General features: G+C 38.0%; 1 protein-coding gene across 5 annotated transcripts in view; it reads left to right on the top strand.

Annotated features, from left to right (window-relative positions):
• The window catches only part of MED12L (mediator complex subunit 12L), a 317,533-nt gene that overhangs the window by 286,479 nt on the left and 7,468 nt on the right, over positions 1-23,586 (top strand). For 3 of the 5 annotated variants that reach the window (XM_032852495.1, XM_032852496.1, XM_032852498.1), the window contains 5 exons: positions 4,218-4,268; positions 10,059-10,148; positions 12,304-12,533; positions 15,080-15,236; positions 17,802-17,888. In XM_032852495.1, the coding sequence (XP_032708386.1) occupies positions 4,218-4,268; positions 10,059-10,148; positions 12,304-12,533; positions 15,080-15,236; positions 17,802-17,888 (615 nt within the window). The remainder of the gene's footprint in view (positions 1-4,217; positions 4,269-10,058; positions 10,149-12,303; positions 12,534-15,079; positions 15,237-17,801; positions 17,889-23,586) is intronic. The other 2 variants (XM_032852497.1, XM_032852499.1) reach the window with 1 other exon arrangement.

The raw sequence follows: 23,586 nt of genomic DNA on the forward strand, positions 1-23,586 counted from the left end.
TATGGCTCAGACCAAGCAGAAGAATTCCCTTAGCCTCTTTCCACCTTAATGGAAAGAAGCTGATGTACCTAGGAATCATCTAACCTTAGATGATGCACGATGAAAACTACAATATAGTTATAAAATAACCCTCTGTCCACTGCAGAAACTGAATTTCTGCTTTAGTTGGAATTTTTCTGTTATGGATCATTCTTCTATTTCCTAAAGAATATATTAGGGTATTGGTTTAGAAAACAGATGCTAAATAGCTTGGATATTTTTAAGTATTTTCAATCAAATTATTTAATGCAATGATTGTAATTGACTGGACTTTCTTACAGCTCTAATAACTAGTGGTATACATAAGGATGTTCTGGCAAGGAAACTTATTTTCATTGTTTTTAGTTACACTCTTTATCCAGGAAAGTAAAAATGATCATTCTCCATTCTTTACTCAATGTACCTTATGTAAAGGGGGTCTCACTGTAGCGAATATGTCACCTTTCTGTGCCTGAAAGCCTCATCTATAAAATGAAGTTAATGCAATATTTAAAGTGTTCTTGTGAAATCAATGTTATAATGTACGTAACAGCCCTTACAACAGTGGCTGGCTCATAGTAAGTGCTCAAAAAATGTTAGCTGTCATACTTGTTTTTAATGTTTTATTAGTATCATGAATGTATTATTTCAAAGGAAGTCTCTGTCCCATAAAAATGATTTTTATTTTCTTACATATCTTAAGAATTGAAAGAGAATAAGAACACTTCAAATGCTTTCCTCCTATCATTATATTAATTGTCCTTAATAAGACTGGTGCTCATTGGTTGCCCATAGAAGAGGCCAGTAAGAAGGAATGTTGTTTAGTTTTCCTAGTAGCCATTTTGGTTTCTTAAAGCAGTGAATTTTTACTGTCTAAGTTCTGTAATACAAACTTGAGAGGGGCTGATTCCAATTTCAGTGTTAAAAATATCCTTGTGTTCTATTTTCTGCATATCATATGGAAATCACAAAATATAGAATATTGGTGAAAATAATGCAAAATGCTGCTTAAATTGTTTTCCAGTCCTCTTTCTTACATCCAGTATTTATCTTCTGACAGAAGGAACTTACTTCATCACCCCCTCTTCCCCAATAACACTCCCGCCCATATCAGTTTTCTACGGAGGGGGCTTTTGGAGGGAATCTAAGTTTTGATCCATGAAAAGGACTTAATTGTTTGCCTTGTTTTATGGTATAGCTTTATCCTAATTTCCCCCATTCAGTGCACAAAATCATTTTGCTGTTCTTTGTTGTTATCAGTCCCAGCCAATTTATTTTAGTAGTCCAGAGAAAGACAAACAGTATGTTTAGCTTAAATTTGGCTGAAACAGATTTGGAAGAATGCAATTGGTTATAGGCTACAGATAATCGTATGGATATTGATGACGTTAAAGAGAAAGATTTCTGACAGAGGAGGGACATGATGTGTCCACTAATAGCTGGTGGTTACTTGTAAGAACATTAAATTATTACCCACGTGACAGGTGCTATCGTTGTTTATCTAAGTGAAGGAATAAGATAACGTAATAAAGAACAATGACTGAGTCAGATCCTCCCAGAGTAGTTAGCTCCCTGGCAAAAGTAAATCTGTAACATCCTGAAAACATGTCTCTTGGATTGATGTAACCCATTTAAGTTGAGTGGCTACCCTTTGTCTGGTAATTGAACTCTTACCCTAGGAATAGAGCATCACCTTGGAATATCTGTTTCCTTTATTCTCTCCCTCTCTTATTCTCTAGAGGTGTATGTCAAACATACGGAGAAGAATAGAAAATACAACTACGCTAATGGACTTACTACCTAGCTTCACTGAGTAATAATGTTCTGCCGTTGGTCATTTAAAAAAATAAAACTTTATAGTATGTCTGCTCTCATTTTCCTTCTTTCCTATAAAGAGGTATCACTATCAAGACTTTAGTGTTTTTCTTTCTTATGATTTTTTTTATACATTTACTACATATTTTTGCAACCATTAACATAAACATATAGTATTAATTTTGGACTTGAAACTTAATATAATGGTCTCACATATGTATTGTTTTGCAACTTTTTATTTTGATCAATTTTGAATTTTATCTACTTTGTTTTATATAGTTTTATTCATTTGTCTTGGATGCTAGTCCATTATGAATATTAGCATAATATTTATCCATTCTCCTGTTGATGATCATTTATTTTTTATTTATTTTTTTTTAAAGATTTTATTTATTTATTTGACAGAGATTACAAGTAGGCAGAGAAACAGAGAGAGGAGGAAGCAGGCTCCCTGCTGAGCAGAGAGCCCGATGTGGGGCTCGATCCCAGGACCCTGGGATCATGACCTGAGCCAAAAGCAGAGCTTTAACCCACTGAGCCACCCAGGCGCCACCTGTTGATGATCATTTATATCCAGATTTTTCTTATTGTTAACAATGCAGCAATAAATACATTTAGCATGTTTCTTCTGGACATATGGAGGAAATTAGGTAGGGTATATATTTGGAAGTGGAAATGCTGATTTTATTTCCAAAGTAGTGGTGATTCTCATCAATTATAAATGAGTTTTTTTCTTTCTTTACATCCCCACTAACACTTGATATTGTCTGATCGTAATTTTCTCATTCAGAGCAGGTGAAACAGTACTAGGACATTTAATTTCTGTTTCCCAATTACCTGTGAATTTAGGCTTCTTTTATAACTTTATTAGCTATTCAAGGTTTCCCTTCTGTAATTTTCCTGATAGTGTAATTTCAGTGTATTTCACAATAATTTTATTCTTATTTGCTGAAGGTAGACAGAATAGCCTTTTGAAACACACCTTGAGTTTTGACAGTTGCCTTTAAGGTAGTCACTTAGATAGTATAATTTAAATACATCTCAATGACAAAAATGAACTTAGGAGAAAACCCCGGAAATAGTAAGTATGTTCTGAACCCTATGATTTTGTTCTTTGCCGCTATGTCCAAGGAAGTGGGTGCTTTACTTCATAATATTTGGCATTTCTCTGCTATTTGAATGATGAAAAAAAACTTCGTTTAATTTGCTGAAATTATAATTAGACACCTAAAGTCTGGAAAATAATGGACACAACGTGATTTTTTTTTTTTTTAATTTTTTATTTGACAGAGATCACAAGTAGGCAGAGAGTTAGGCTGAGAGTGAGAGGGGGAAGCGGGCTCCCTGCCGAGCAGAGAGCCCAATGCGGGGCTTGATCCCAGGACCCTGAGATCATGACCTGAGCTGAAGACAGAGGCTTAATCCACTGAGCCACCCAGGTGCCCCAACACAACTTGATTTTTAGGAGAGAGGAGAGAAGGGGCGGGTGTTGAGAGTGGACAACTAATAGGAAGATAGCTGTCAGATCCAAATACAAATGTACAGATGCAGTGAATTATATACCTACACCTAATAGAGTGAGAAGAGATATTTGCTCGGGAAATTCTTCCTATAATTTTTAGTCCTTGGTATAATAAAATACTTTTTCTATTAGGATTGATAGTCCTTTGCCTTATCTTTAAACTCAGTGGGAAGAAAATTTTTTAACATTTCAGAAAAAATATCACTTGGGATCCATTTATAAAAATGATCAAACAAGTGAATTATTTACCTGAGAAAGAGAATTTTTCCACCGGCATCTAGTTACCTTTTTCTAAATCAGATTTTCTGTTAGTGTGTAAACATTGGTGGCCCTGGAATGATTTGTTGTCTGTTTTAGTTAATTGTGTGGTTAACCTAATGCCCAGTTTTCATTTGCACTTAGGATGGAGCTATCTAAGTCTATATCCTTCAACAGTATATGACCCACTGACTTGTTCACTTAACGTCTTGTTTGTTTAATGTGACCCACATGTCCTGAGTTGTCCCACTGGCTGTAGGCTGTGAAGGACTCTGACATCCTGTTGCTCCCAGTGGAGTCCCAACATCCCTTAGTTACAGCAGTCGTCTGTTTGATAGTCCTCCTACTTCCATCTGTGTCACTAGTTAACTTCTGGGTTCTGCTCTCCCCTTTTATGAATATTACCATATGTGTCCAGTCTATAGTGATGTCATTGGTGTGTGAGTTAATAAAGCCTTTGTTAGGGCATGGGTTTTTAAGTCTTGACTCGTGAAACATTGTTTTAAAATGAACTATTTCGTGTGTATTGTGGCTACCCACATCGCTAGGCTAAAAAAATCTTATCTGTATTGTCTGCCGTTTTCTTGCTGTCCCCTTTCTGTAGGACTTCTGTAACTCTGCTGTCTCCCTTCTGGAAGACTTTGACAACATAATGGTAACACCCCTGCTGTCATTCCTTTTTCTTTTTTTTTTTTTTTTTAAGTAAATTTTTATAGCATTACTCTTTGAGCATCAGAGTGAGAAGTGGGGTATTCTTCCGTAGCTGGTAAAACTTAGAGTCCTCATTTCACTGTTACTCACCCGATTTATGTGTGAGACTGTAACACAGAATCATGAATGCATCGACCATGTTCGATTTAATGGGATTTATTTCTGAAAGTTTTTCCCTTTGATTGCCTCATGATTTTCATCATTTATGTGTACGGCATAGAATCCAGTGGACGTTCATGGCCTGGGCTTGGGAACGTAGAGCAGTTCGTGCACCTTCCTCTCAGTTCCAGTTTTGAACCCATCTATTCCCGAGCTCTTGCTTCCGTTTGTGGTAATTCACATCATTAGCAGAGGAATGCATGGCATGCTGATTCATAGGCCAGTGCAAGATAACGCAAACTGCGTGGTTATGAAACACACCCTTCTCATCACATCCCACTCACTGGCTATTCTGAAATTCTCAACAGAACGTATCATCTCTATTTTCTTTCCGGGACGGAGAGGATGTTTTTTTTGAGCATAGGTCTTGTGCATGCATGCCCTAAGACTTCACCTCTTCCGCTTTGCCTGGGCTAGCTAAGAATGCATGTTTTGCATTAAATTACTTATAGGTTTCTGTATCAGGTAGCCAACACACAACATAAACCCAAGAAGCATTAGAATAAAAAAGAGCACACATCTCAGATGTGAATGTAAGTCAACTTGTTTCATTGCCAATTTTAATGGTAACATTTTCTCTACATTGGTGAAAATGTCTGTAACTGCATATTCAAGATTTGAAAATATTTAGGTTATTAAATACTTGTTATGTAGGCAATTTCTTTAGTAATTATTCAGCAAGGAAAAGTGTTGGAGACTTCTGAAAAGAATCAATTTTTCTAGACACTTTGTGGTGTACAGAGAGTGGGTGAGATTTTTATTTAAAAACTTGAAGTAAACTTGCTCAGATTAAAAAGTATTTTGCAGATAGTTTATGTTTGCTGTTGGGCATTTTGCTCAGATGATAATGCAATTGGATAAAAGAGAATTTGCATTGATCAATGGTTTTACTTTAAAAAAAATGCATGTTTATCAAGTATTTAAAGTCAAAAGGTTCTATGCTTTCTATATTCATTCAGATTAATGGAAATGCATGTATATATCTTTGCTATCCTTGTCACCATTCTTAATTTCCTTTAATTTTCTCTAGTATTAAGAATGTAGTAAATGTAAATGCTCAACCAATCATCTGTTCATCACTTAGGGGCATATTAAGAGTGTATTTTAAAAGTTCATTATTGTGTGAGGTGTTTATTTTAGAATGAATCAGTTTGTTCCAGCCATTAATGTTACTGTTAATTGATTCTCAACCAAGTTATATTTTATATAAGAGCATTATAAAAGAATCAAGCATAACTGGTCAGCTGGATCTCCTGTATTTATAGAATTTTTTTCTCTGTGTCTATGGTCTGCAATCAAAATACACCAGTATGGTGTAATGACCATAATTTCTGGTTCACACCATGTGTTATTTGAGCCTTGGGCACCATTACTCAGTATCTTCCGAACCAGTAGTCGCAAATAAAACCCTTTTTGCTAGGTGACTCATAAACCATTACCCACTGATTTTCAGCGGGGACTTTTTATTATCCCTAAATCAGCATTATTAGAAAGAAAATCGCAAAAGCTGGCTGTGGATTTTTCTCTACTTGAGACACTTAAACACCGTTGAAAAGTTACTAAATAGGGATTTCAAAAATCCATTGTTAGTGGACTGAGTGAATAAAAAAATCCCTGATCCTGAAATTCTGATTGTTATGCTTTCTGCCAGCTAATTGGAGGCATAATTGACTCTCTTTTAGAAAGAGGTCTTCCTATTTTTTTTAGTTGACTGAGAGAGAGTAATCGCTAAATGAAGAGAACAAGACCAGAAGAATGAAAATTATGTTTCAGGATGATTTATCAAGAATTTTTAACGTACTGGATGCATTTATTTCAAATAATGCAAAAGGCCTTTGAGTCACCATCTCTTTGAGTTCAGATACTTCCCTTGTCTGATTACAGATAAAGCCGTAAGAGAGAATTGTTCATATAAAGGCCAGGAAGATGGGTCAGTATTGAATAGCTCAGCTTCTTAAGGCTTTAGAAGGTGGAAGTTTAAAAAAAAAAAAAAAAAGTAGTGGATTTATGTTTCTTATATAGAAGCAAGTCCAAAGCAAAGTGCGTAGACACAAACTTAGAAAGACCACATGTAGGAATTCACTTCAGGTAACAATGTAGAGATGTCTATGCAGTTGCCAGAACTTCCCAGTTAGCTGTGGCTTATTCCTTTAGCACATGTGGAGTCAGGTATCTGAGCCATAGGACCTTGAGCAGGGGCACAGCCATGTATTATTTTCTCTTCTAATGATGTGCTCAAAGTCAGATGTCAGCTGGCTAGACACAAGTATTTGGCCAAAAACTGGCCTCCCTCCCACCTTGTTGTTTGACTCACATAAGAATGCAAACTTTTTTTTTTTTTTTTTAAAGATTTTATTTACTTGAAAGAAAGAGACAGGGACAGAGCATGAGTACAGGGAAGGAGGCAGAGGGAGAGGGAGAAGTAGATCCCCCCTTCCCCCCAGCAGTGAGCCTGATGTGGGGCTCTATCCCAGGACCTTGAGATCAAGACCCGAGCCAAAGGTAGAGGCTTAACCGACTGAACCACCCGGGTGCCCCTAAAAATATGAACTTAACATTACTTTTGGTTGTTTCAATTAAACGGAATACATCAAGAGGGGAAATTGAGCTACTTTACAGATATTAATGCACATATAAGTAATCATTAGAATGATAGATGCTAAAAATTAAAATTGAATTTTTAAAACAAAAGATAGTGCTAAAAAATATGGAGCTATTGGGAAGCACTTGGTAAACTAATTTATGGTGAAATATAAATCCAGATTTACTTCTGGAACTCTTGGTTAACAGATAAAACTAAATTAAATCTTAGATTTTTCTCAGTATTTATTGAGCACTTAGTATGTGCCAGACACCATGCTAGAAACTGTTTAAAAATAAAGCTTAGAATGTTTTCAGAAAATAACAAATACGTGGATTATGTGTAACTAAGGCGACCATATGTCCTGATTTGCCAGGCCTGGTCCCACTTTGTACCTCTTGTCCTGTCCTATCAGAGTTGGATGATACATTATATAGTCTCTTCTTCGTTTAATGCAGCAAAACCACCCCCACTAATGTTAAGAAACTTACTAAAACTGAGTCTTTAGTATCCTTGCTTATTTCCACACTTTGGTCCTTGTTTGGCATTGGTAAAGTATTTCAAGTCACTAAAGGAACTTTCTTATTCACTCTGTATTCAACAAATTCAACTGTTTGTACAATTATTGATATAATGTGTTTCTAGCATTATTCTGGGGAAAACCAAAAGTAGGGCATTTCAGTTCTGTGGGAGAGACTGGGGTATCTTTCATTCAAGGAAACATGATGATAAAGCCATGCACAGAGTAGATGGAGACTGTTGGCCATCTTGAAGTGTCTGATTTTCCCAGGAAGGATATTGCAAATCTGAATTATTACCTATTATATAAGTCAGGAAAAATTGGTGGTAGGAGAGAGCATAGTATGTTCATAAATAGTTTACCTTGAGACAAAAATGACAGAGAATACATGAATTTTACCATGTAAAAACTATATGTGAGATTTCTTATCTTTCTGTTTCTTTGAAAGTTATTGTTTTACCTTACACGTTAATTTTGTGATTTTTTTTTTTAATGTAGAATAGTTTTAAGTGTCCCTGATCTCAACTGTTACTTGCCAATAAGAGTGTTCCCTGGTAACTGAGCTATTTCCCTTCTAAGTATTCTAGTTTACTCCACATGTAAGTCATAGTTCTTTTTGTAGTGTCTTCAATAAGCAGAGGAGGAGTGAACAGTGTGGAAAGTTCTGTCTTTATGTATCTGCGTGCAACTGTCACACACAGATCACATCTTGTTTCCCTCTAAGACAAAACAGGGTGTGGGAATTGTAAACTACTATGGATCTCGAGATTTTAACTCACATATAAATAATTCATTTTTCTTCCTTTCTGTAAAAAGGATAATGTGCAAATATTTGTCCCCATAAAAAAGCAAAATAGTGTGTTTCAGAGACCTTATAGGGCATTGTTAGGGAACATGGATTTGAGGAGCAGCATTTAACAATGTGGTTGATGCAGTGTTTGGAAGACCAAAAGCCTTTCAGATATTCTGGGGGTTAAAGTTGGCAGGTCCCCGATGGCCATGCTGCTGTGGAATGAGTTGGTACTATTTTCCTTAGACCCAAGTAAATACAGACATAATTGCACTTGGATTAATCAGCTAAAAGCTGAGGGTATCTTTATGGTCCCTTATTCTTAAAATGTAGGTGCTTGTTGAAGCTATTATATGCACTCTCAGAAACTTTTGTTTGGCCCATGGATGGGTGGATACTCACCTTAGGAAATGCTCCCAAGTAATTTTATATGAGGATCAGAGTTAGAATTTTACTATAGAATGTATACATTTTGTTTCAATATTTCAGTAACAAATCTTAATAAGATTCTCTTTTTTATTAGAGTGAGTTGTAGAGGCTCCATGTCACTAAAGGGTAAGCACCCAGTGAAGATTTAAATATTTCCATTTTTAATATCACATATGGAGACATCTTGTCATGATGGTGAGAGCCCTGGTTGAGTTCAGATAATGGCTCTGCCAGGTCGAGCTTGGTGAGCTTGTAAGCTCATTGAACCTGGCTTTTTCTCTGAAGAAAATGAGTGAGGATGATCCTCTCTTTCTGCAGAGTTCTTGTGAGAAAATGGGAGTAAGACCAAGAAGTCCAGTCTCTGGGACGTTAGAATAGATGTTTAATAATTGTTGGTATTTGCCCTCTAAAATTAAATGTTCAGTTTTCTCTCTGTTAGAAAAGTCTACACTACTTTCCAAGCACATTAAATGGTGTTATAGAAGTATAATTTAACACTTTTGGAAAATGAGGTTATCTGTTCTATAAAAGAATACTAAAATATTTTGGAGTAAATCCTGTTCTTTATAATGAGTAAGTCCTGTAAAAACCTAGGGATGGTTGGAAGCTAGACCTCTTTTGGGGATGATTATTGCAAGTTCCCATGAAATAGCTTCTGACACCATAATATAAAACACATGCAGCTGCTCTTAGAAATATATTTCTTTTTCAAAGGACAACACGTGTATTAAGACTGGTAAGCAGAGTTTCATTGTAGCTCTTTAGAATTATATTTGCTATTGATGTATTATAAATTTTTATTCTAACTGATGATTAGTTGTAGGAGATACCAAATTCATCTCTTGGCTACATGGTTAAATAGATAATTTTTAGATCACTTGAAGAAACTTCATTAAAAAGTCATGAAATTTGTATGTGCCTCATGCCTTTCAGTCTAGAGGGGCGTTTATATCCTGGGCTGTACAGGAAAGCTGTCTCAGAGCCTTTCTGATAAGTGGACCATCAATTATTTTGGCTTTTATTTATGTCTGTGTTACTGTTGGGAACATCTACAGTCTTTGGAAGAAGTAAATTTTATAGTCTCTACACACCTAGAAAATTGATGAGAAGTTATATTTAATGCAGTATGGAAATCTCTAAGTTGTATAATCATCTAATAAGATTTGGTGCCCTGTGTTATCAGGGTTATTAGCGTGGAGTGCAAATGACGTGCTTGCTGTTATGATCAGGAGTCCACCTCGGCTTTGTTTTCCAGGGCCCACCAGGGGACCAGGCTGCTCTCTTTGCTGCACAGGCTCGGCCCTCCCCTCAGCTCTCCCAGTACCCAGGGCTGCAGCAGGCACAGGTATCTGCATTTGCTTTGTAGATGCTGCTGGGATTTTTAATGTTTTTTGAAATGGGAAACCAAATAAATGGGCGTGTAGAAAGTAGTACCTCTGCTTATAATTGACCTCTCAAAAAAGGCATTCCCAGTGATCAAGTCTTAAGACTGACTGATTTAAAGAACATAAAACATTTCAGAACGTTCTGGAGTTAAAAATATAAATACCTTTGTTCTAACAATGATGGTAGATGTTGAAATGCTTCACAGTCCCAGAATACTTATTTTATGTTATGAATAATGAATAATGAATAATGACGTAATTCATGATGGAATTTATCGTATTAAAAGATAAGGTTGCAGAGGGATCATGGTAGACTAAGAAGGTAATTGGCCTTGAAATCAGCCCCTGTTGCAATTCCTGGCAACTTATTAGCTGTGTAACATTGTGCACGTTATTCTGTGTCTTGGTTTCCTTCTTTGTAAAATAGAGAGGAGCGTGTGAGGATTTAAGACAACCTGTGGAACCAGCGTGGCGCCAGGTCCATGGTAGCAGCCCAACAAATGATGGACTTGCCTCAGTATAACTCAACTCTGGAGATATTTTTTCCCAATAATTTTGTTGCTTCTGCATCTCTATACTTTACTCTGTCCGTTTCATAATTAGGAGCCCGGGGATGGTGACAAGACTGCTGGTGGGGCTGGCAGTTCACACTGTGCCCACCGCTAAAAGGCAGTCTGAGATCCGCTCTCACAGGCACTGAGCCCCACAGCTGGATCCATACCTGCTGCTGGCTGGAAGGTGATTATGCTTTCCTCCGCCTTCCAAGTCAGAGCCATTAGACCACCTCAGCCTGTGGTTCTTTGAGGACTGAAGAGCAGGCCTCTTCCATTTCAATCAGCATTCCATTCTGTAACTTGCAGATAGCCACCCAGCAGAACATCAGGTTTTTCATTGATATTAGGCATTGAGATTTAGGGGAACAGATTATTAATATTGAATAGAAAATTTAAATATTCAGAGTATCGGTAGAGTGCTGAAAGGGGCTGTAGTCCAACCAGGACTATAGGATATTGAATAGTCCCCAGTTACACCCTTACTGTAAGGTTAAGTTATCGTGTTTTTGGTTTTGGTAACTGGTTAGTTACTACAGGCAAATTCATCAGATCCAAGGTGGAGGTGTAGTTATCAGGAAAGTGTACTCCATCATTGTATTTACATTGGACATAGATAGCTTTTCTTTCTAATTTTGGAAATGAAATTAATGGTGCTTGGGATCTGTTGAACATCTATGTCATCTGTGCACTTAAGGTATGGATGCTTGCCTGATTATTTCTATACAGAAACATGTCTTTCCTTCCCTCACAATAAGCAACCAATTCTAAAACTGATCTCTTAACCAAATGAGGACTCATGTTTTGTTTGTTTTGTTTTTTTTTAACATATAATGTATTATTAGCCCCAGGGGTGCAGGTCTGTGAATCGCCAGGTTTACATACTTCACAGCACTCACCATAGCACATACCTCCCCCAATGTCCATAACCCAACCACCCTCTCCCTATCCCCACTCTTCCTGGCAACCCTCAGTTTGTTTTATGAGATTAAGGGTCTCTTATGGTTTGTCTCCCTCCCGAGCCCATCTTGTTTCATTTTTTCCTTCCTTACCCCCCAAATTTATGCTGAGCGAAATAAGTCAGTCAGAGAAAGACAATTATCATATGATCTCCCTGATATGAGGAAGTTGTTTTAAGATGTATTTATTTATTGGAGAGAGAGTTGAGTGGGAGGGACAGAAGGAGTAGGAGAGAGAATCCCAAGCAGACCCTATGATGAGTGGGGAGCCTGATGCAGGGCTCAGTCTCAGCAACCCTGAGATCATGACATGAGCTGAAACCAAGAGTCAGACACTCAACTGACTGTGCCATCCAGGCGCCCCTTGTTTTTGTTTTTTTGTTTTTAATAGAAATTTCTGATGAATCATGATCCAGCCAGTTCATTCTGTAGCTTTCTCTCTAGCCTCTTACCTCCAGGGTTGTCCTCCTCATATGTTGAGTTATAAGAACATTTGAGAACAGTGACTTTCAGGGAACTCCTCCCAGGTTTGTTTTTGCCCCACAGAGCCTAGTGATAGCAAAGTCGGTGGTAAATTCAACCAGTGACTTCATGTGCCCCTGCAGACCATGCCCCAGGGCTATACAATGTACGGAACGCAGATGCCTTTGCAGCAGACCCCACAGCAGCAGGCTGGCAGCGTGCTCCTTTCTCCCAACTACAACTCCAGAACTTATCCGGCTGCACATTCCAATCCGGCGCTGATGGAAAGACTCCGACAGATGCAGCAGCAGCCCAGTGGCTATGTTCAGCAGCAGGCGTCGCCATACCTACAGCCCTTGACTGGCTCTCAGAGGTGGTACATGTGGAAATAATGATTGCAATAGTAGACACGTGAATTCTTGTCTTTGTTATATATTGTATAGAGCATGGTGCTTTATAATAGTTTTATGGGCTTGCATATTTGCATATAATTTGCATTCTGTCATTTAATTTTTAGTAGCATCCAGATAGAGAATTAAAATAAGCAGTGCCTCATCTTGTTTATTTCACTCAAGGCCCCTGTAAACTCACATCTGCTACAGTATGGGTATAATATTTTAGATGATGCCAGTATGTTAGCGCCAGTGTTTTCCACTCGTTTAAAAGGATTTTTGGCTAAAAATATCTTAAGATGAAAAAATTGCTGATTATTGTTAGCAGTACCTTACTAGAATATTTTGATTAGAGCCATAAAGCCTATGATTGCTTAATACTCATTGTGCATGGTGCCCGTAAGAGTTTTGTTGTATTTTAGTTTCTACCTTTCTGGCTTTAGCTAGTTTGGCAAAAGAGGATCACGAAAGATTCTTTCTCAGTTCTTGCTGTAATTGAATCCCATAGGCATACTGCATGGTGGCCACCAGCTACATGTGGCTATTTAAATTAAGACTAATTAAAGTTCAAATAAAAATTTAGTTTCTCAGTCACACTGGTCACGTTTTAAGTGTTCGATAACCACATGCAGCCAAGCAGAGCCAACTTTGAAGATGCGGTACCCATGTGGTCACGCAGTGCACTGTGTATAGAAAGATCCTGTGCTTAGTGGTCTACTGTCATTGTCTTGAAAATCCAACCAGTTTTTGATCAAGTAGCCTTATGTTTTTGTTTCACACTGAGACCCAGAAATTATGTCACTGCTCCTGGAGGCCAGTAGCTATCTTACTGGATAGCACATCATGGAAACTTCTGTTGGATAGCATTGGTGTAGAAGAATTAACTTTCATGCAAAATTTTACATTATATTAGACAGCAACTTAGCTTCCACGTGTTACGTCTGTAACGTCAACACCAAGTTGTTATAGCTTGGAAAGTTGGCATGGTTGGTGGTAGCACATTTGGGGAAATAAATAAGATTGGAAACATGCACTGTATTTATTATTATTCTGATAAGTGGCAGCATAGCATATTGCCTATGAAGTTGAACTTCAGAGCTTAACAGTTGTGGATTTCAGTCCCACCAGTGCTCTTTAATTACTGTCTGAGTAACTTTGGGAAGTTACTTCTCTAGCTCTCTGTTGTCTCATTTTTAAAATAGGGATAACAAAATGCCTATCAAAACCACACCGAGGTATCACTTCTCATCAGTCAGAATGACTAATTTCAAAAAGACAAGAAATAGGAGGTGTTGGCAAGGATGTGGAGATAAAGGGAGCACTTGTGGCCTGATGGTGGTGATGTGGTTGGGCACAGCGGCTCTGGAAAACAGTGTGGAGGTTCCTCACAATAAATAGAACTGCCGTATGATCCACGAATTCCACAGCTGGGTATTTACCCAAAGAGTGCAACAACACTAATTTCAAGGGATACATGACCCCTGTGTTTATTGCAGCATCATTTACAGTAGCCAAGCTATAGAGGCAGCCCAGGTGTCCATCAAAAGATGAATGGATAAAGAAGATGTCATGTAGATAAAGAACAGACTATGACTCAGCCATAAAAAGAATGAGTTCTTGCCATTTGTGGCAACACAGACCTACAAAGTATAATGCTAACTAAAATAAGTCAGAGAGAGACAGATACCGTACGATTTCACTGAAAAGTGGAATTTAAGAAACAAAACAATGAATAAACAAACAAATAGAAACAGACCACTACATATAGAGAACAAACTGGTGGTTGCCAGAGGGAAAAGGGCAGAGAGATGGGCAAAATAAGTGAAGGGAATGATAAGGGACAGATTTCTAGTTATAAATAAGTTATGGGGATGAAAACTAAAGCATAGGGAGTATAGTCAATACCATTGTACTTTGTATGGTGACAAGTGGTAACTACACTTACCAGGGTGATCGTTTCATAATGTATAGAATTGTTGAATCTCACCCATTCACTCTTTAACTGCAGGTCAGGCAATTTGAATGCAAAATTTCTTATATGTATTTTGAAGAAAAAAACTGAGCTCTTTCTCATTTCCAAATCAATGTCCAAAATACAAATGTCGACTATCTTTCAACTAAAAGTTTTAAAAAGAATAGGAATAACAAAACCGCTGACCTCCAGGTGTTGCTGTGGGGAGTGATAAAACATTTCAGACTCTTACTACCACTGTGCCTTCTCCAGAGTAAATGCTCAAATAATGTCACTTATTATTAAAAACCATCAAAATATTTTTTTTAAGTAATTTTAACATTGCAATTTTATCTTAAGTAGGGAGCATGCATTCTGTCCTTTGTTCAGTGACTCCATGTCTCACTGGGAATTGAGATTATCTTAATCACTGGTCTCCATCACATGTGAATTGTACAGTTGAGTACTGTGTACATGGTCATTTCTTTGTGAATGTGCCTAATGTGCCAGTGGCACTGATTGAAAATATGACAGTTTGCCTGGGTGTGAAACCAACCTGTGTTCTTTTTTCACCAGACTGAATCATCAGTCTCTTCAGCAGAGCCCTCTGGTAGGTGGGGGAATCGATGCGGTGCTGACTTCCACACATCCAAGCCTTCCCTCGGTGCCCCTGCCTCAGGACCCGATGCGACCCAGGCAGCCACAGGTTCGACAGCAGCAGAGGCTCCTCCAGGTCTGTGGCTGGGTGGGGGGAGAGCAATGCATGAGGAGTTCTCAGTAGTTCTAAGAAATAAGAGGCGCTCTAAAGAAGCTTTCATTAAGTTCCAATGAACCCCGTGTAGCTGACCCTAGAAGCTCAACTGGTGTCATTTAGTTCCAGCTTGTCCAGGCTCTTCCTTTCCCTGTGCTTTTGCCAGGTTATGGGCAGGAGGGTGCATTTTGCAGCACATCGTTCCCCTTCCACAGGTTCAGGAGAGGGTAACTGGCTGCCTTTATCTTAATAGCGGAAGCGTCAGCTCACCCACTCACTGTTTAACTACAGGCCATGCGATTTGAATATAAAATTTCTTCTATGTGTTTGAAAACAAACAAAACCAAAATTGAGCTGCCCACAGCTTTCATCAGATTCCCAGAGGGGCCTGTCTGTAATCCAAAAAATTCTCTCTGACATTTCTGGTCCGATTTAAGCTCTGAGCTAGAGTGACATAGGTAGGATGTTTCATATTGTCTCTGGCTATCCTTCATTTATTTGATGTGAGTATTTAAGTACCTTGTAAAAAGGATTCCTCCTCTCGACACACATTCTTGCTCCTGACTTACTCATTAGGAAATATAGGCTACTTATGTTTACCAGTTCCATTTGTCTTCATTCTTAGCAAGTTTATCCTATGGTATTAGATTGGGAATTAATTGTCTGATGAGTCTGTACAGTGGGCTCTTAGCAGTAATTCACCTTGAGATGCCCTGTCATTTTATGTATTACTAAGAAAGCCTTAAAAACACCACAAAAATGGGGAGTCTAGTAGAACTGGGGGTCCGAAAGCTATACTCTTGGAATGAGTTTAGTAACACTGTCATGCAGAAAGGAACAGTAAAGTTATGCGCATGTCTCAACCTTGACCCTGGTTGGAGGGAATAAAAAATACCTCCCCTGAGAATGTGAACCACAAGTTGAAGTGGGTTTGAGGTCTGAATTCAGTGTGATCCAAAAAGTCTTAGTTGACAGTACCCCCAGGTGATAGGCAGAAGCAAACACAAATTCTCCAGAGAAATGGGTTTTATAATTATAAAATGTCATTAGTTGTAAGATGCCATTGGTCGCATCTCAATTTGTAGAAAGAGTTCAATAAGAAAATACAAGAAAAAGACTCATTTGGTAATATTATTAAGAATAGTCATAATAATATTTTCATAAGTACTTTTGTCTCGGGTTTTAGGAATGTTTCAGAACTTAATAGAACTGATATCTATAGTTCCCTGTGTTTTAAATTTCTCATTTCTAAACCACGAAGGAAAGTTATTACATTATTTATTTACTACTTCTGGCCTTACATTGCTTTTCAAGGCTGCAGATTTTGGAAGTGTTTTTTGATTGGTTAATACGTACTTTTTTTTTTTTTTTTAATCCCAAGCAGCATAATATGCCCTCCTGGTAATTTTTTCAGTACTACAAATTCCCTGGAGATAAAGGCAAGGGATTTGCTTCTGCCTCAGGATTATATTTACTCTTTTCTTGGTGACTGACTACCTCCATAAAGGAACAAATTGATAAACAGGAGGTTAGGTTGGATTTTTCTTGGAAGAATTCACAGAGTGCCAAATGGAGAGTTGGCTTAGTGTAATCGTTACGGTTCTGGTTCCACTTGCATTGCCCCGGTTGGCAGTGACCCTGCCCAGAACTCCTGCTAGGATTCCATATCTATGAGTGTTGGCACTTAGTGGAAAATACCATCCGGTAATAGCTATTTATTACCTTGGCCTAAAGAAGACAAATAATTTGGGGGATATTTGCAAACCAAGTTGGAAATGCAGAGGTTGAAAAGAAGTCCAGCATTGTCATCATCAAGATGAAGTGCCTGGGTGGAGGACACATTGAAGGTCATGGGGACAAACCACCTATTAATATTTTCCTTTCCTCTGTGTCCCACATAGTGGATGAGTAGTGTGTGTTTCTTCCGTGACTTGGAAGTGTTTTCTAAGGGCTCTTTATTTATGCCAACTCTGTCACTGACATAATTTGTTTTTATGCCGGTAATTTTTGCCAGAACTTCCCACATACACATCTTTCTTTAAAAAAAATGTTCTAATCTTCAAGAATTACTCCTCCTCTTCTTGTTTTTCTTCAAGAAGTCTACATTTTTCTTTAAGAAAAAAAACTAATCCTCAAGAGTTCATCCAGATGTCATAGGGACTAAAAAGGTAATTACTTAGTAGTCCTTTCCCAACCTGCTGGTGTAAGATAGGGTAAAGTATGTGCAAGAGCAGAGAACGTGTTTAAACAGTAAGTGTAAAGGATGTCCCTGGACAGCAGAGGGCAGTATAGACAGTGAACACTGTGACAACAGAAGGAAGAGCCCTTTGGGGTTTTGGTGGTTCCAAGAAACCTACAAAGGGAACAGATTTAGGTCTTGTCCTTGAAAGATGAATAATGTTTGTCAGGACAAAGATGCAGGAGATAGGTGTATATAATTTTTGTTGCAACAGCATAATTAGATAAAAGGTATATAGGGGGAGGGAGGAGATTGGAATATATTACCCTCTCTGTTTAAGTGACTAATCCTTTTCTCTTTCTTTCCAGATGCAGCAACCCCCCCAGCCCCAGCAACCCCCACAGCCCCAGAGTCAGACCCTTGGTCTTCAAGCAATGCAGCCCCAGCAGCCTTTGGTAAGGAAACTGATATTTTTGGAACCAAACATGTGGGGTTCTTCTTTAAAGGCAGGTGGCATTTTTCATCCCATAAGATTGTTTAAGAATTGAAATTGCTTAAATGTACACTTGCAGATTTTCCCTAGAACTTTTATCAGAGTAGTATATTTGTTTTCACAGAAACGTATAAATAAATATTGGGGTTCAGTAAGTTACACCATTTTTCCTCTTCAGATTTTTTTAGACTTTTGCATGGACTAAAATATTTATGTTGAGACACCAATTTTTTCTAAACAATGTTAAAATGATAATTTATCTCTCTGAGTTTTTACTATGATTTCAAAAAGGCATAAGTGTGCTTTCTAAAATATTATCTTTACTGATATAAAGGAAACTCTGATTTCAGCCAGTTATTTTCTGTAAGAATTTTCATATAATCTGTCATCATATAATTAACTTCTTTAGTTTTGTAAGTTAGATTTTGAAAATGTTAAGTTTATAGCATCTGTGTTTTCTGAACCACAATGATTTACAACATCCTTTACTTTTCCAAGTGCCATATCCCTGCTTTGTTATTTACTTATGCATTTTTCTTTAAATTACCTTTTTCTATTTTCTTAAACAAGTGTATTCTAAAAAGAAGAGTTTTTACTACTATGATCAGTGGTCACATCACCTGCCACATACTGGAAATATCTGTAAAAATAAATACTTGCACTGAAGGTAACTGAATGACGAGTCGTGTGAATGAGTACTGCGTAACAGGAGCTGGCTTGCTGCACTTTGGGAAACCCTAGCAGAGACTGTCTTCAGGACAGGAGTAGAAAGATGGGTGGTTTCACAACTTTTGCAGTAAAGAAAGAACAACAGAGCCAGGCCTGTGGTACAGCAGGAGAGATGAGATAACTAGAGCTGGGTGAAAAAGGACAGATCTGATAACCGAGTGTCAGCAACTGGAATAGAGCAACTTGGTGCATTTTACAAACCTCTGCCTTGGCCGGTTTAGTCCCCATTATTAAGGAAATTCTTCTTTATCATAAATCTAGTTTTTCTAGCTCCAATTTTTTTTTTTTTTTAAATATCTGTGACATTTACTGTAGTCCATCTTAAAAATCCTTTCTTAAGGAGAGGCAGTATATAAACATTCACAGCCTACATTCTTCCTCGTCAGTGGTATCTTAGCAGGGGGGACTTGACTTACAAGTGTCGTGGCAGGGACTCCTCGGGATGGGATACTGCTACTTCACCGTAGCATCTCACCCAAGAACAAGATATAACTGTATTTTGAAGTAATTTCAAACAAACAGAAAAATTACAGAATAATAAAATTACCATAAATTTTCTTCCCAGATTCACTAATAATGTGTTGTTACTTTTCCTTTATTATTCGTTCTGTATACACGCTCTCACTCACACACACACACACACACCCATCTGTATGTATGAGTCTCATGCCTCTTACATCAGCACTATTTTAGTTGCTTTATATGTAACATATAAGAAGTACATAAAATATTAAATGTATTACTTTTTTTATTCTTAGAGAATCATGCTATATAAATACAGATGGATATTGATATCAGGTGCCTGAAATGGTTATTTTGGGTTGGGTAAAAAAAATAAACATTTGACTCTGTCACTAAGTTAAATTTATAGGGCTAGAGGTGGAAGTTGTCTTTAAGCTTCTTAATCACAATTCTTAATTAAAAACTTCTTAATTATAATTTGAAGCAGAGAATCAGCTTTTGCAGAGTTGAGAAGAGACTCTAGGCCCGTGTTCCACTAGAATGAAAGCATATCTAATATAAGGAAATTTAATATCTTTCTATTCATCTAATAGTTCCATAAATATTTAATAAATTTATTATGTGTAAAGAATATATATCAGATTTATTCATTTTTGACCTCTAAGACAGTTTTGAAGTTTTTAATTTCATAGGTTGTATTTTACTCACTAGCTTAAAATACAGCCTTGAGATTAAGCGGGTTAGTCAAACATTGCCCATGTTTTTTTCCCACTGTGTTCACAGTAAAGTAATTTTAGAGAAACAAAAAACTTCATTACAACAGTCTTAATGGATAGTAAAATCCACAGTAGGTTTTCTCCCGTCCTTTTTTCTTTTGAGCTGAAGTCTTTTCTTAAAAGCTATTTTGGAAGCATAATTCTTACTTTTATATTTAGAACACTGTATTGTAATCTAGACAGCAATTATTTTTACAAAGGCAGAAATACTGTTCATGTCATAGTCTTAGGATAGGTTGGGAAATTTAAAATATCACTTAGAGCCACAGGTTTCAGAATTAAAAGTTAAAGGATAGTCTTGGAGTTTTATATTATGTAATTTGTTCTTTTTTCAGCATACTTTTATATACTTACAAGTTTATTAGCATAGTCTACATGTTTGTAATTTTATGTAACTATTAAGTTAGTCAGCTGTATTCTTCTGCTGTTACTTGCTTCATTACATCTACTACTGCTGAACATTGGTATGTTTTCAATTTCTCAAATAATACTGCTAGGAATATTTTGATAGATATTCCTTTTCTCTCTCTCTCTCTTTTTTTTTTTTTTTTTTAAGATTTTTAATTTATTTATTTGACAGAGATCAGAAGTAGGCAGAGAGATAGGCAGAGAGAGAGGAGGAATCAGGCTCCCTGCTGAGCAGAGAGCCTGATGCGGGGCTTGATCCCAGGACCCTGGCATCATGACATGAGCCAAAGACAGAGGCTTTAACCCACTGAGCCACCCAGGCACCCCTCTATTTCTCTTTTTTGTTTTTGTTTTACTTTCTTACAATAAAAAAAAATAGAAGCCTAAGAATAAAGTTATCTCTCATAGTATACCTTCAGAACAGCAGTAGCAGAAAGCCTTAGCAATATTAAGAAGAAAATTATATTTCTTGTAATTTCTTAACATGTGATACCATTTCTTTGCTGGAAACTGAGCAGTAAGCTGGCTCTGGAAGAGAAGTCAGCTCTGACTCATTTGGAGTTCTGAGTCATGGTGTGTCAGGAGAGAAGTGGTACTGGTCACACAGCACCCTCCGTGTGGTTGTGGGGTGACATCCAGCAGTCAGTTCAACTAGTGCTTATTTGTTCTGTACTGTAGAGGCCGGCACTGGGCCAGAGGTTATGAGCACAGTAATGAAGCGCCCTGCATGCTTCTTGCCTCCAGACAGCTTAGAATCCTAGGAAAACATTGGACAGTGGCTCGGTGTGTGGGAAGCAGGAAAAGTACTAGAGAAGCAAGGGCTTCTGTAATACAGCACCACAAACTGGGGGGCCTAAACAACAGAAACATGTTATCTCACGGTTCTGGAGGCTGGGAGTCTAAGCTCAAGGTGTGGGCAGAGTTGGTTCCTTCTGGGGGCCACGAGGGAGAAATGTGCTCCAGGCCACTCCCTCTCCCTTCTTGTGGTTTGCTGGTGATAATCTTTGCCTTTCCTTGGTTCATCAAAACAAACATGATCTCTACCTTCATCCTCTCATGATGTTCTCATTGTTAATGTGTGTTTGTGTCCAACTCTCCCTTCTTTATAGGGACACCAGTCACATTGGATCAGGTCAAGTCCTCATGATCTCATTTTAACTTGATTACCTCTGTAAAGACCCTCTCTCCAAATAAGGTCATATTCTGAGGTCCTGGGGTTTGGGATGCCAACAAAGCTTTTCAGGACAACATAACTCAATCTATAACAGAGGTCAGGAAGGGTATGAGAAGCTTGGGAAGGCTTGTTGGAGGAGGTTGAATGCAGTGGGCCTGGATAAGCAGTAGGAATCTTTGAGTTCTCTTTGTCCCCTCGTTGACAGCAGTAGCAGGGGACACGCGGCACAATGCTTATTAACACCCACATAGGCAGTTTGGTCCCCACCATAAAAAGTGAACCTACGAGTCAAACCTGACTTAGAACAGAAATTGGTGCTTTTTCAAAAAGCATCTTCAGAAAGCAGCTTGTCCATGAAAAGAGGAAGGTAGTGTTAAAGGCCCATGCTGACACATGAAATGTGATGTCCGCTTACTGTCAATGCTTGTGTTGCCCTTTGCTTACTTAAGTTGCTGGAGCATTATATTTGGCCTTTCTAGTTCTGACCTATATTATAGTTCTTGACTTGAAAAATACCTTTAAAGTTTTTGAGTTGCAATGATTAGCTCTTAATTAAATATATTAGCAGTCTGTGATCTTTTCTTTAAAGCTGCTTTTTAGCTTTTAAAGCTTTAAAAAGTTGGCTTTTTAAAGTATTTCATCCTTGTGTCAGTATCACATTATATTGAATATAATGCCTTACAAAAATATGCACAGTGGAAGCAGTAGTTACTTAAACGATCACATTAATTTTTAGCCAGAGATCATGTGTGAAATTGTCACATATTCTTCCGTGTGAAATTGTCATATAATCTTCCTAAAAAATATTCATATGTTCCATTCAGAAAAATTGTGAGAAACTTTTCCAATGCCTCTAGAATTCAAAATTAGCCAGATGGTATTTTCTTTTTCAAATGGAAAAAATTAGTTAAGAGAAATTTACTGCACCATGTCACCTTCCTCTGCATGAATTTGGACTGTTTATTTTTCCTTTTTGAAGAGAAAGGAAGAGTAATTTTTAGATGGAAGATAGGGAAGACATATGTGGGAGATTTCTGGTAATAGGACAGATAGATTTTTTTCCCACTAAAAAAACCTGTCCAGATTTTTTTTTTTTTTTAAGATTTTATTTATTTATTTGGCAGACAGAGATCACAAGTAGGGAGAGAGGCAGGCAGAGAGAGAGGGGAGAAGCAGGCTCCCTGCTGAGCAGAGAGCCGGATGCGGGGCTCCGATCCCAGGACCCTGAGATCATGACCTGAGCCGAAGGCAGAGGCTTAATCCACTGAGCCACCCAGGTGCCCCAAAACCTGTCCAGATTTTTAAAAAAATGGCTGCGTGCAAATTACTAATGAAAGTGCAAATAAATGCCAAATCCTCTGAAATCTGTTGGTGCCGGTCCTTTCCAAGTGTGCCCCCTTGCAAATGCCAGTGTCTAAGCATGCGTCCTTCTGTCCAGGCACTCAGTGGAGGAGCCCACACAGTTCCGTGGTCCTTGTGCTGGAGCCAGTACTGATGAAGGGGTGTATTCTGTCCATCAGAGGAGCCCATAGCTCTCCGGCAGCGCAGGTTTCAAATACATGTTGCCTTGGTGCTTTGTCCTCACCAATAGTGTGCTCCCAGTTTTAAGAAATAGCTGTCCGGAGGCAGGAACTGTTTTTCACTCACTTTGGTGTTCCTAGAACCCCAAAATGAGCCTGGACTTGGTTAACTATTGTTGATTAACTTGTTTGTTGAATGTTCTAGCAACAAAGGACGAGAAGCCCCACATGTGATCCATAAATAAAGGAAAAAGATGGCTCAGAGGCAGGAGGTTGAAACCAGGTATGAGGCAGTGTGAAGGCCCACACCGACTCGTCAGCCCTGCTGTTGCTTAGTGTCTGCTGCTGCTGCTGCAGAGAAGGGCCCAAGGAAGCCAGCTTTTCTGAGACAGAAATGATTCAGTGGCATTTAATTTGATAGAAATTACTAGCTTAGAGATGCATTTTGCCTTAGTAATGAGTGAGCAGAACATTGAATATTCTTGAATAAGCATGTGTTGTCAAAATAGGGATTTTAGTCCAAATACATCATAATGAATTTTTAAATTACTGTTTGGAGTTTAGCAGCGAATGTGTTTAGTGGAGAGTAGC

The sequence above is a fragment of the Lontra canadensis genome, unplaced genomic scaffold (genome assembly GCF_010015895.1).
Source record: "Lontra canadensis isolate GAN:19392208 unplaced genomic scaffold, GSC_riverotter_1.0 scaffold6, whole genome shotgun sequence".
In the NCBI taxonomy this organism is placed as follows: domain Eukaryota; kingdom Metazoa; phylum Chordata; class Mammalia; order Carnivora; family Mustelidae; genus Lontra; species Lontra canadensis.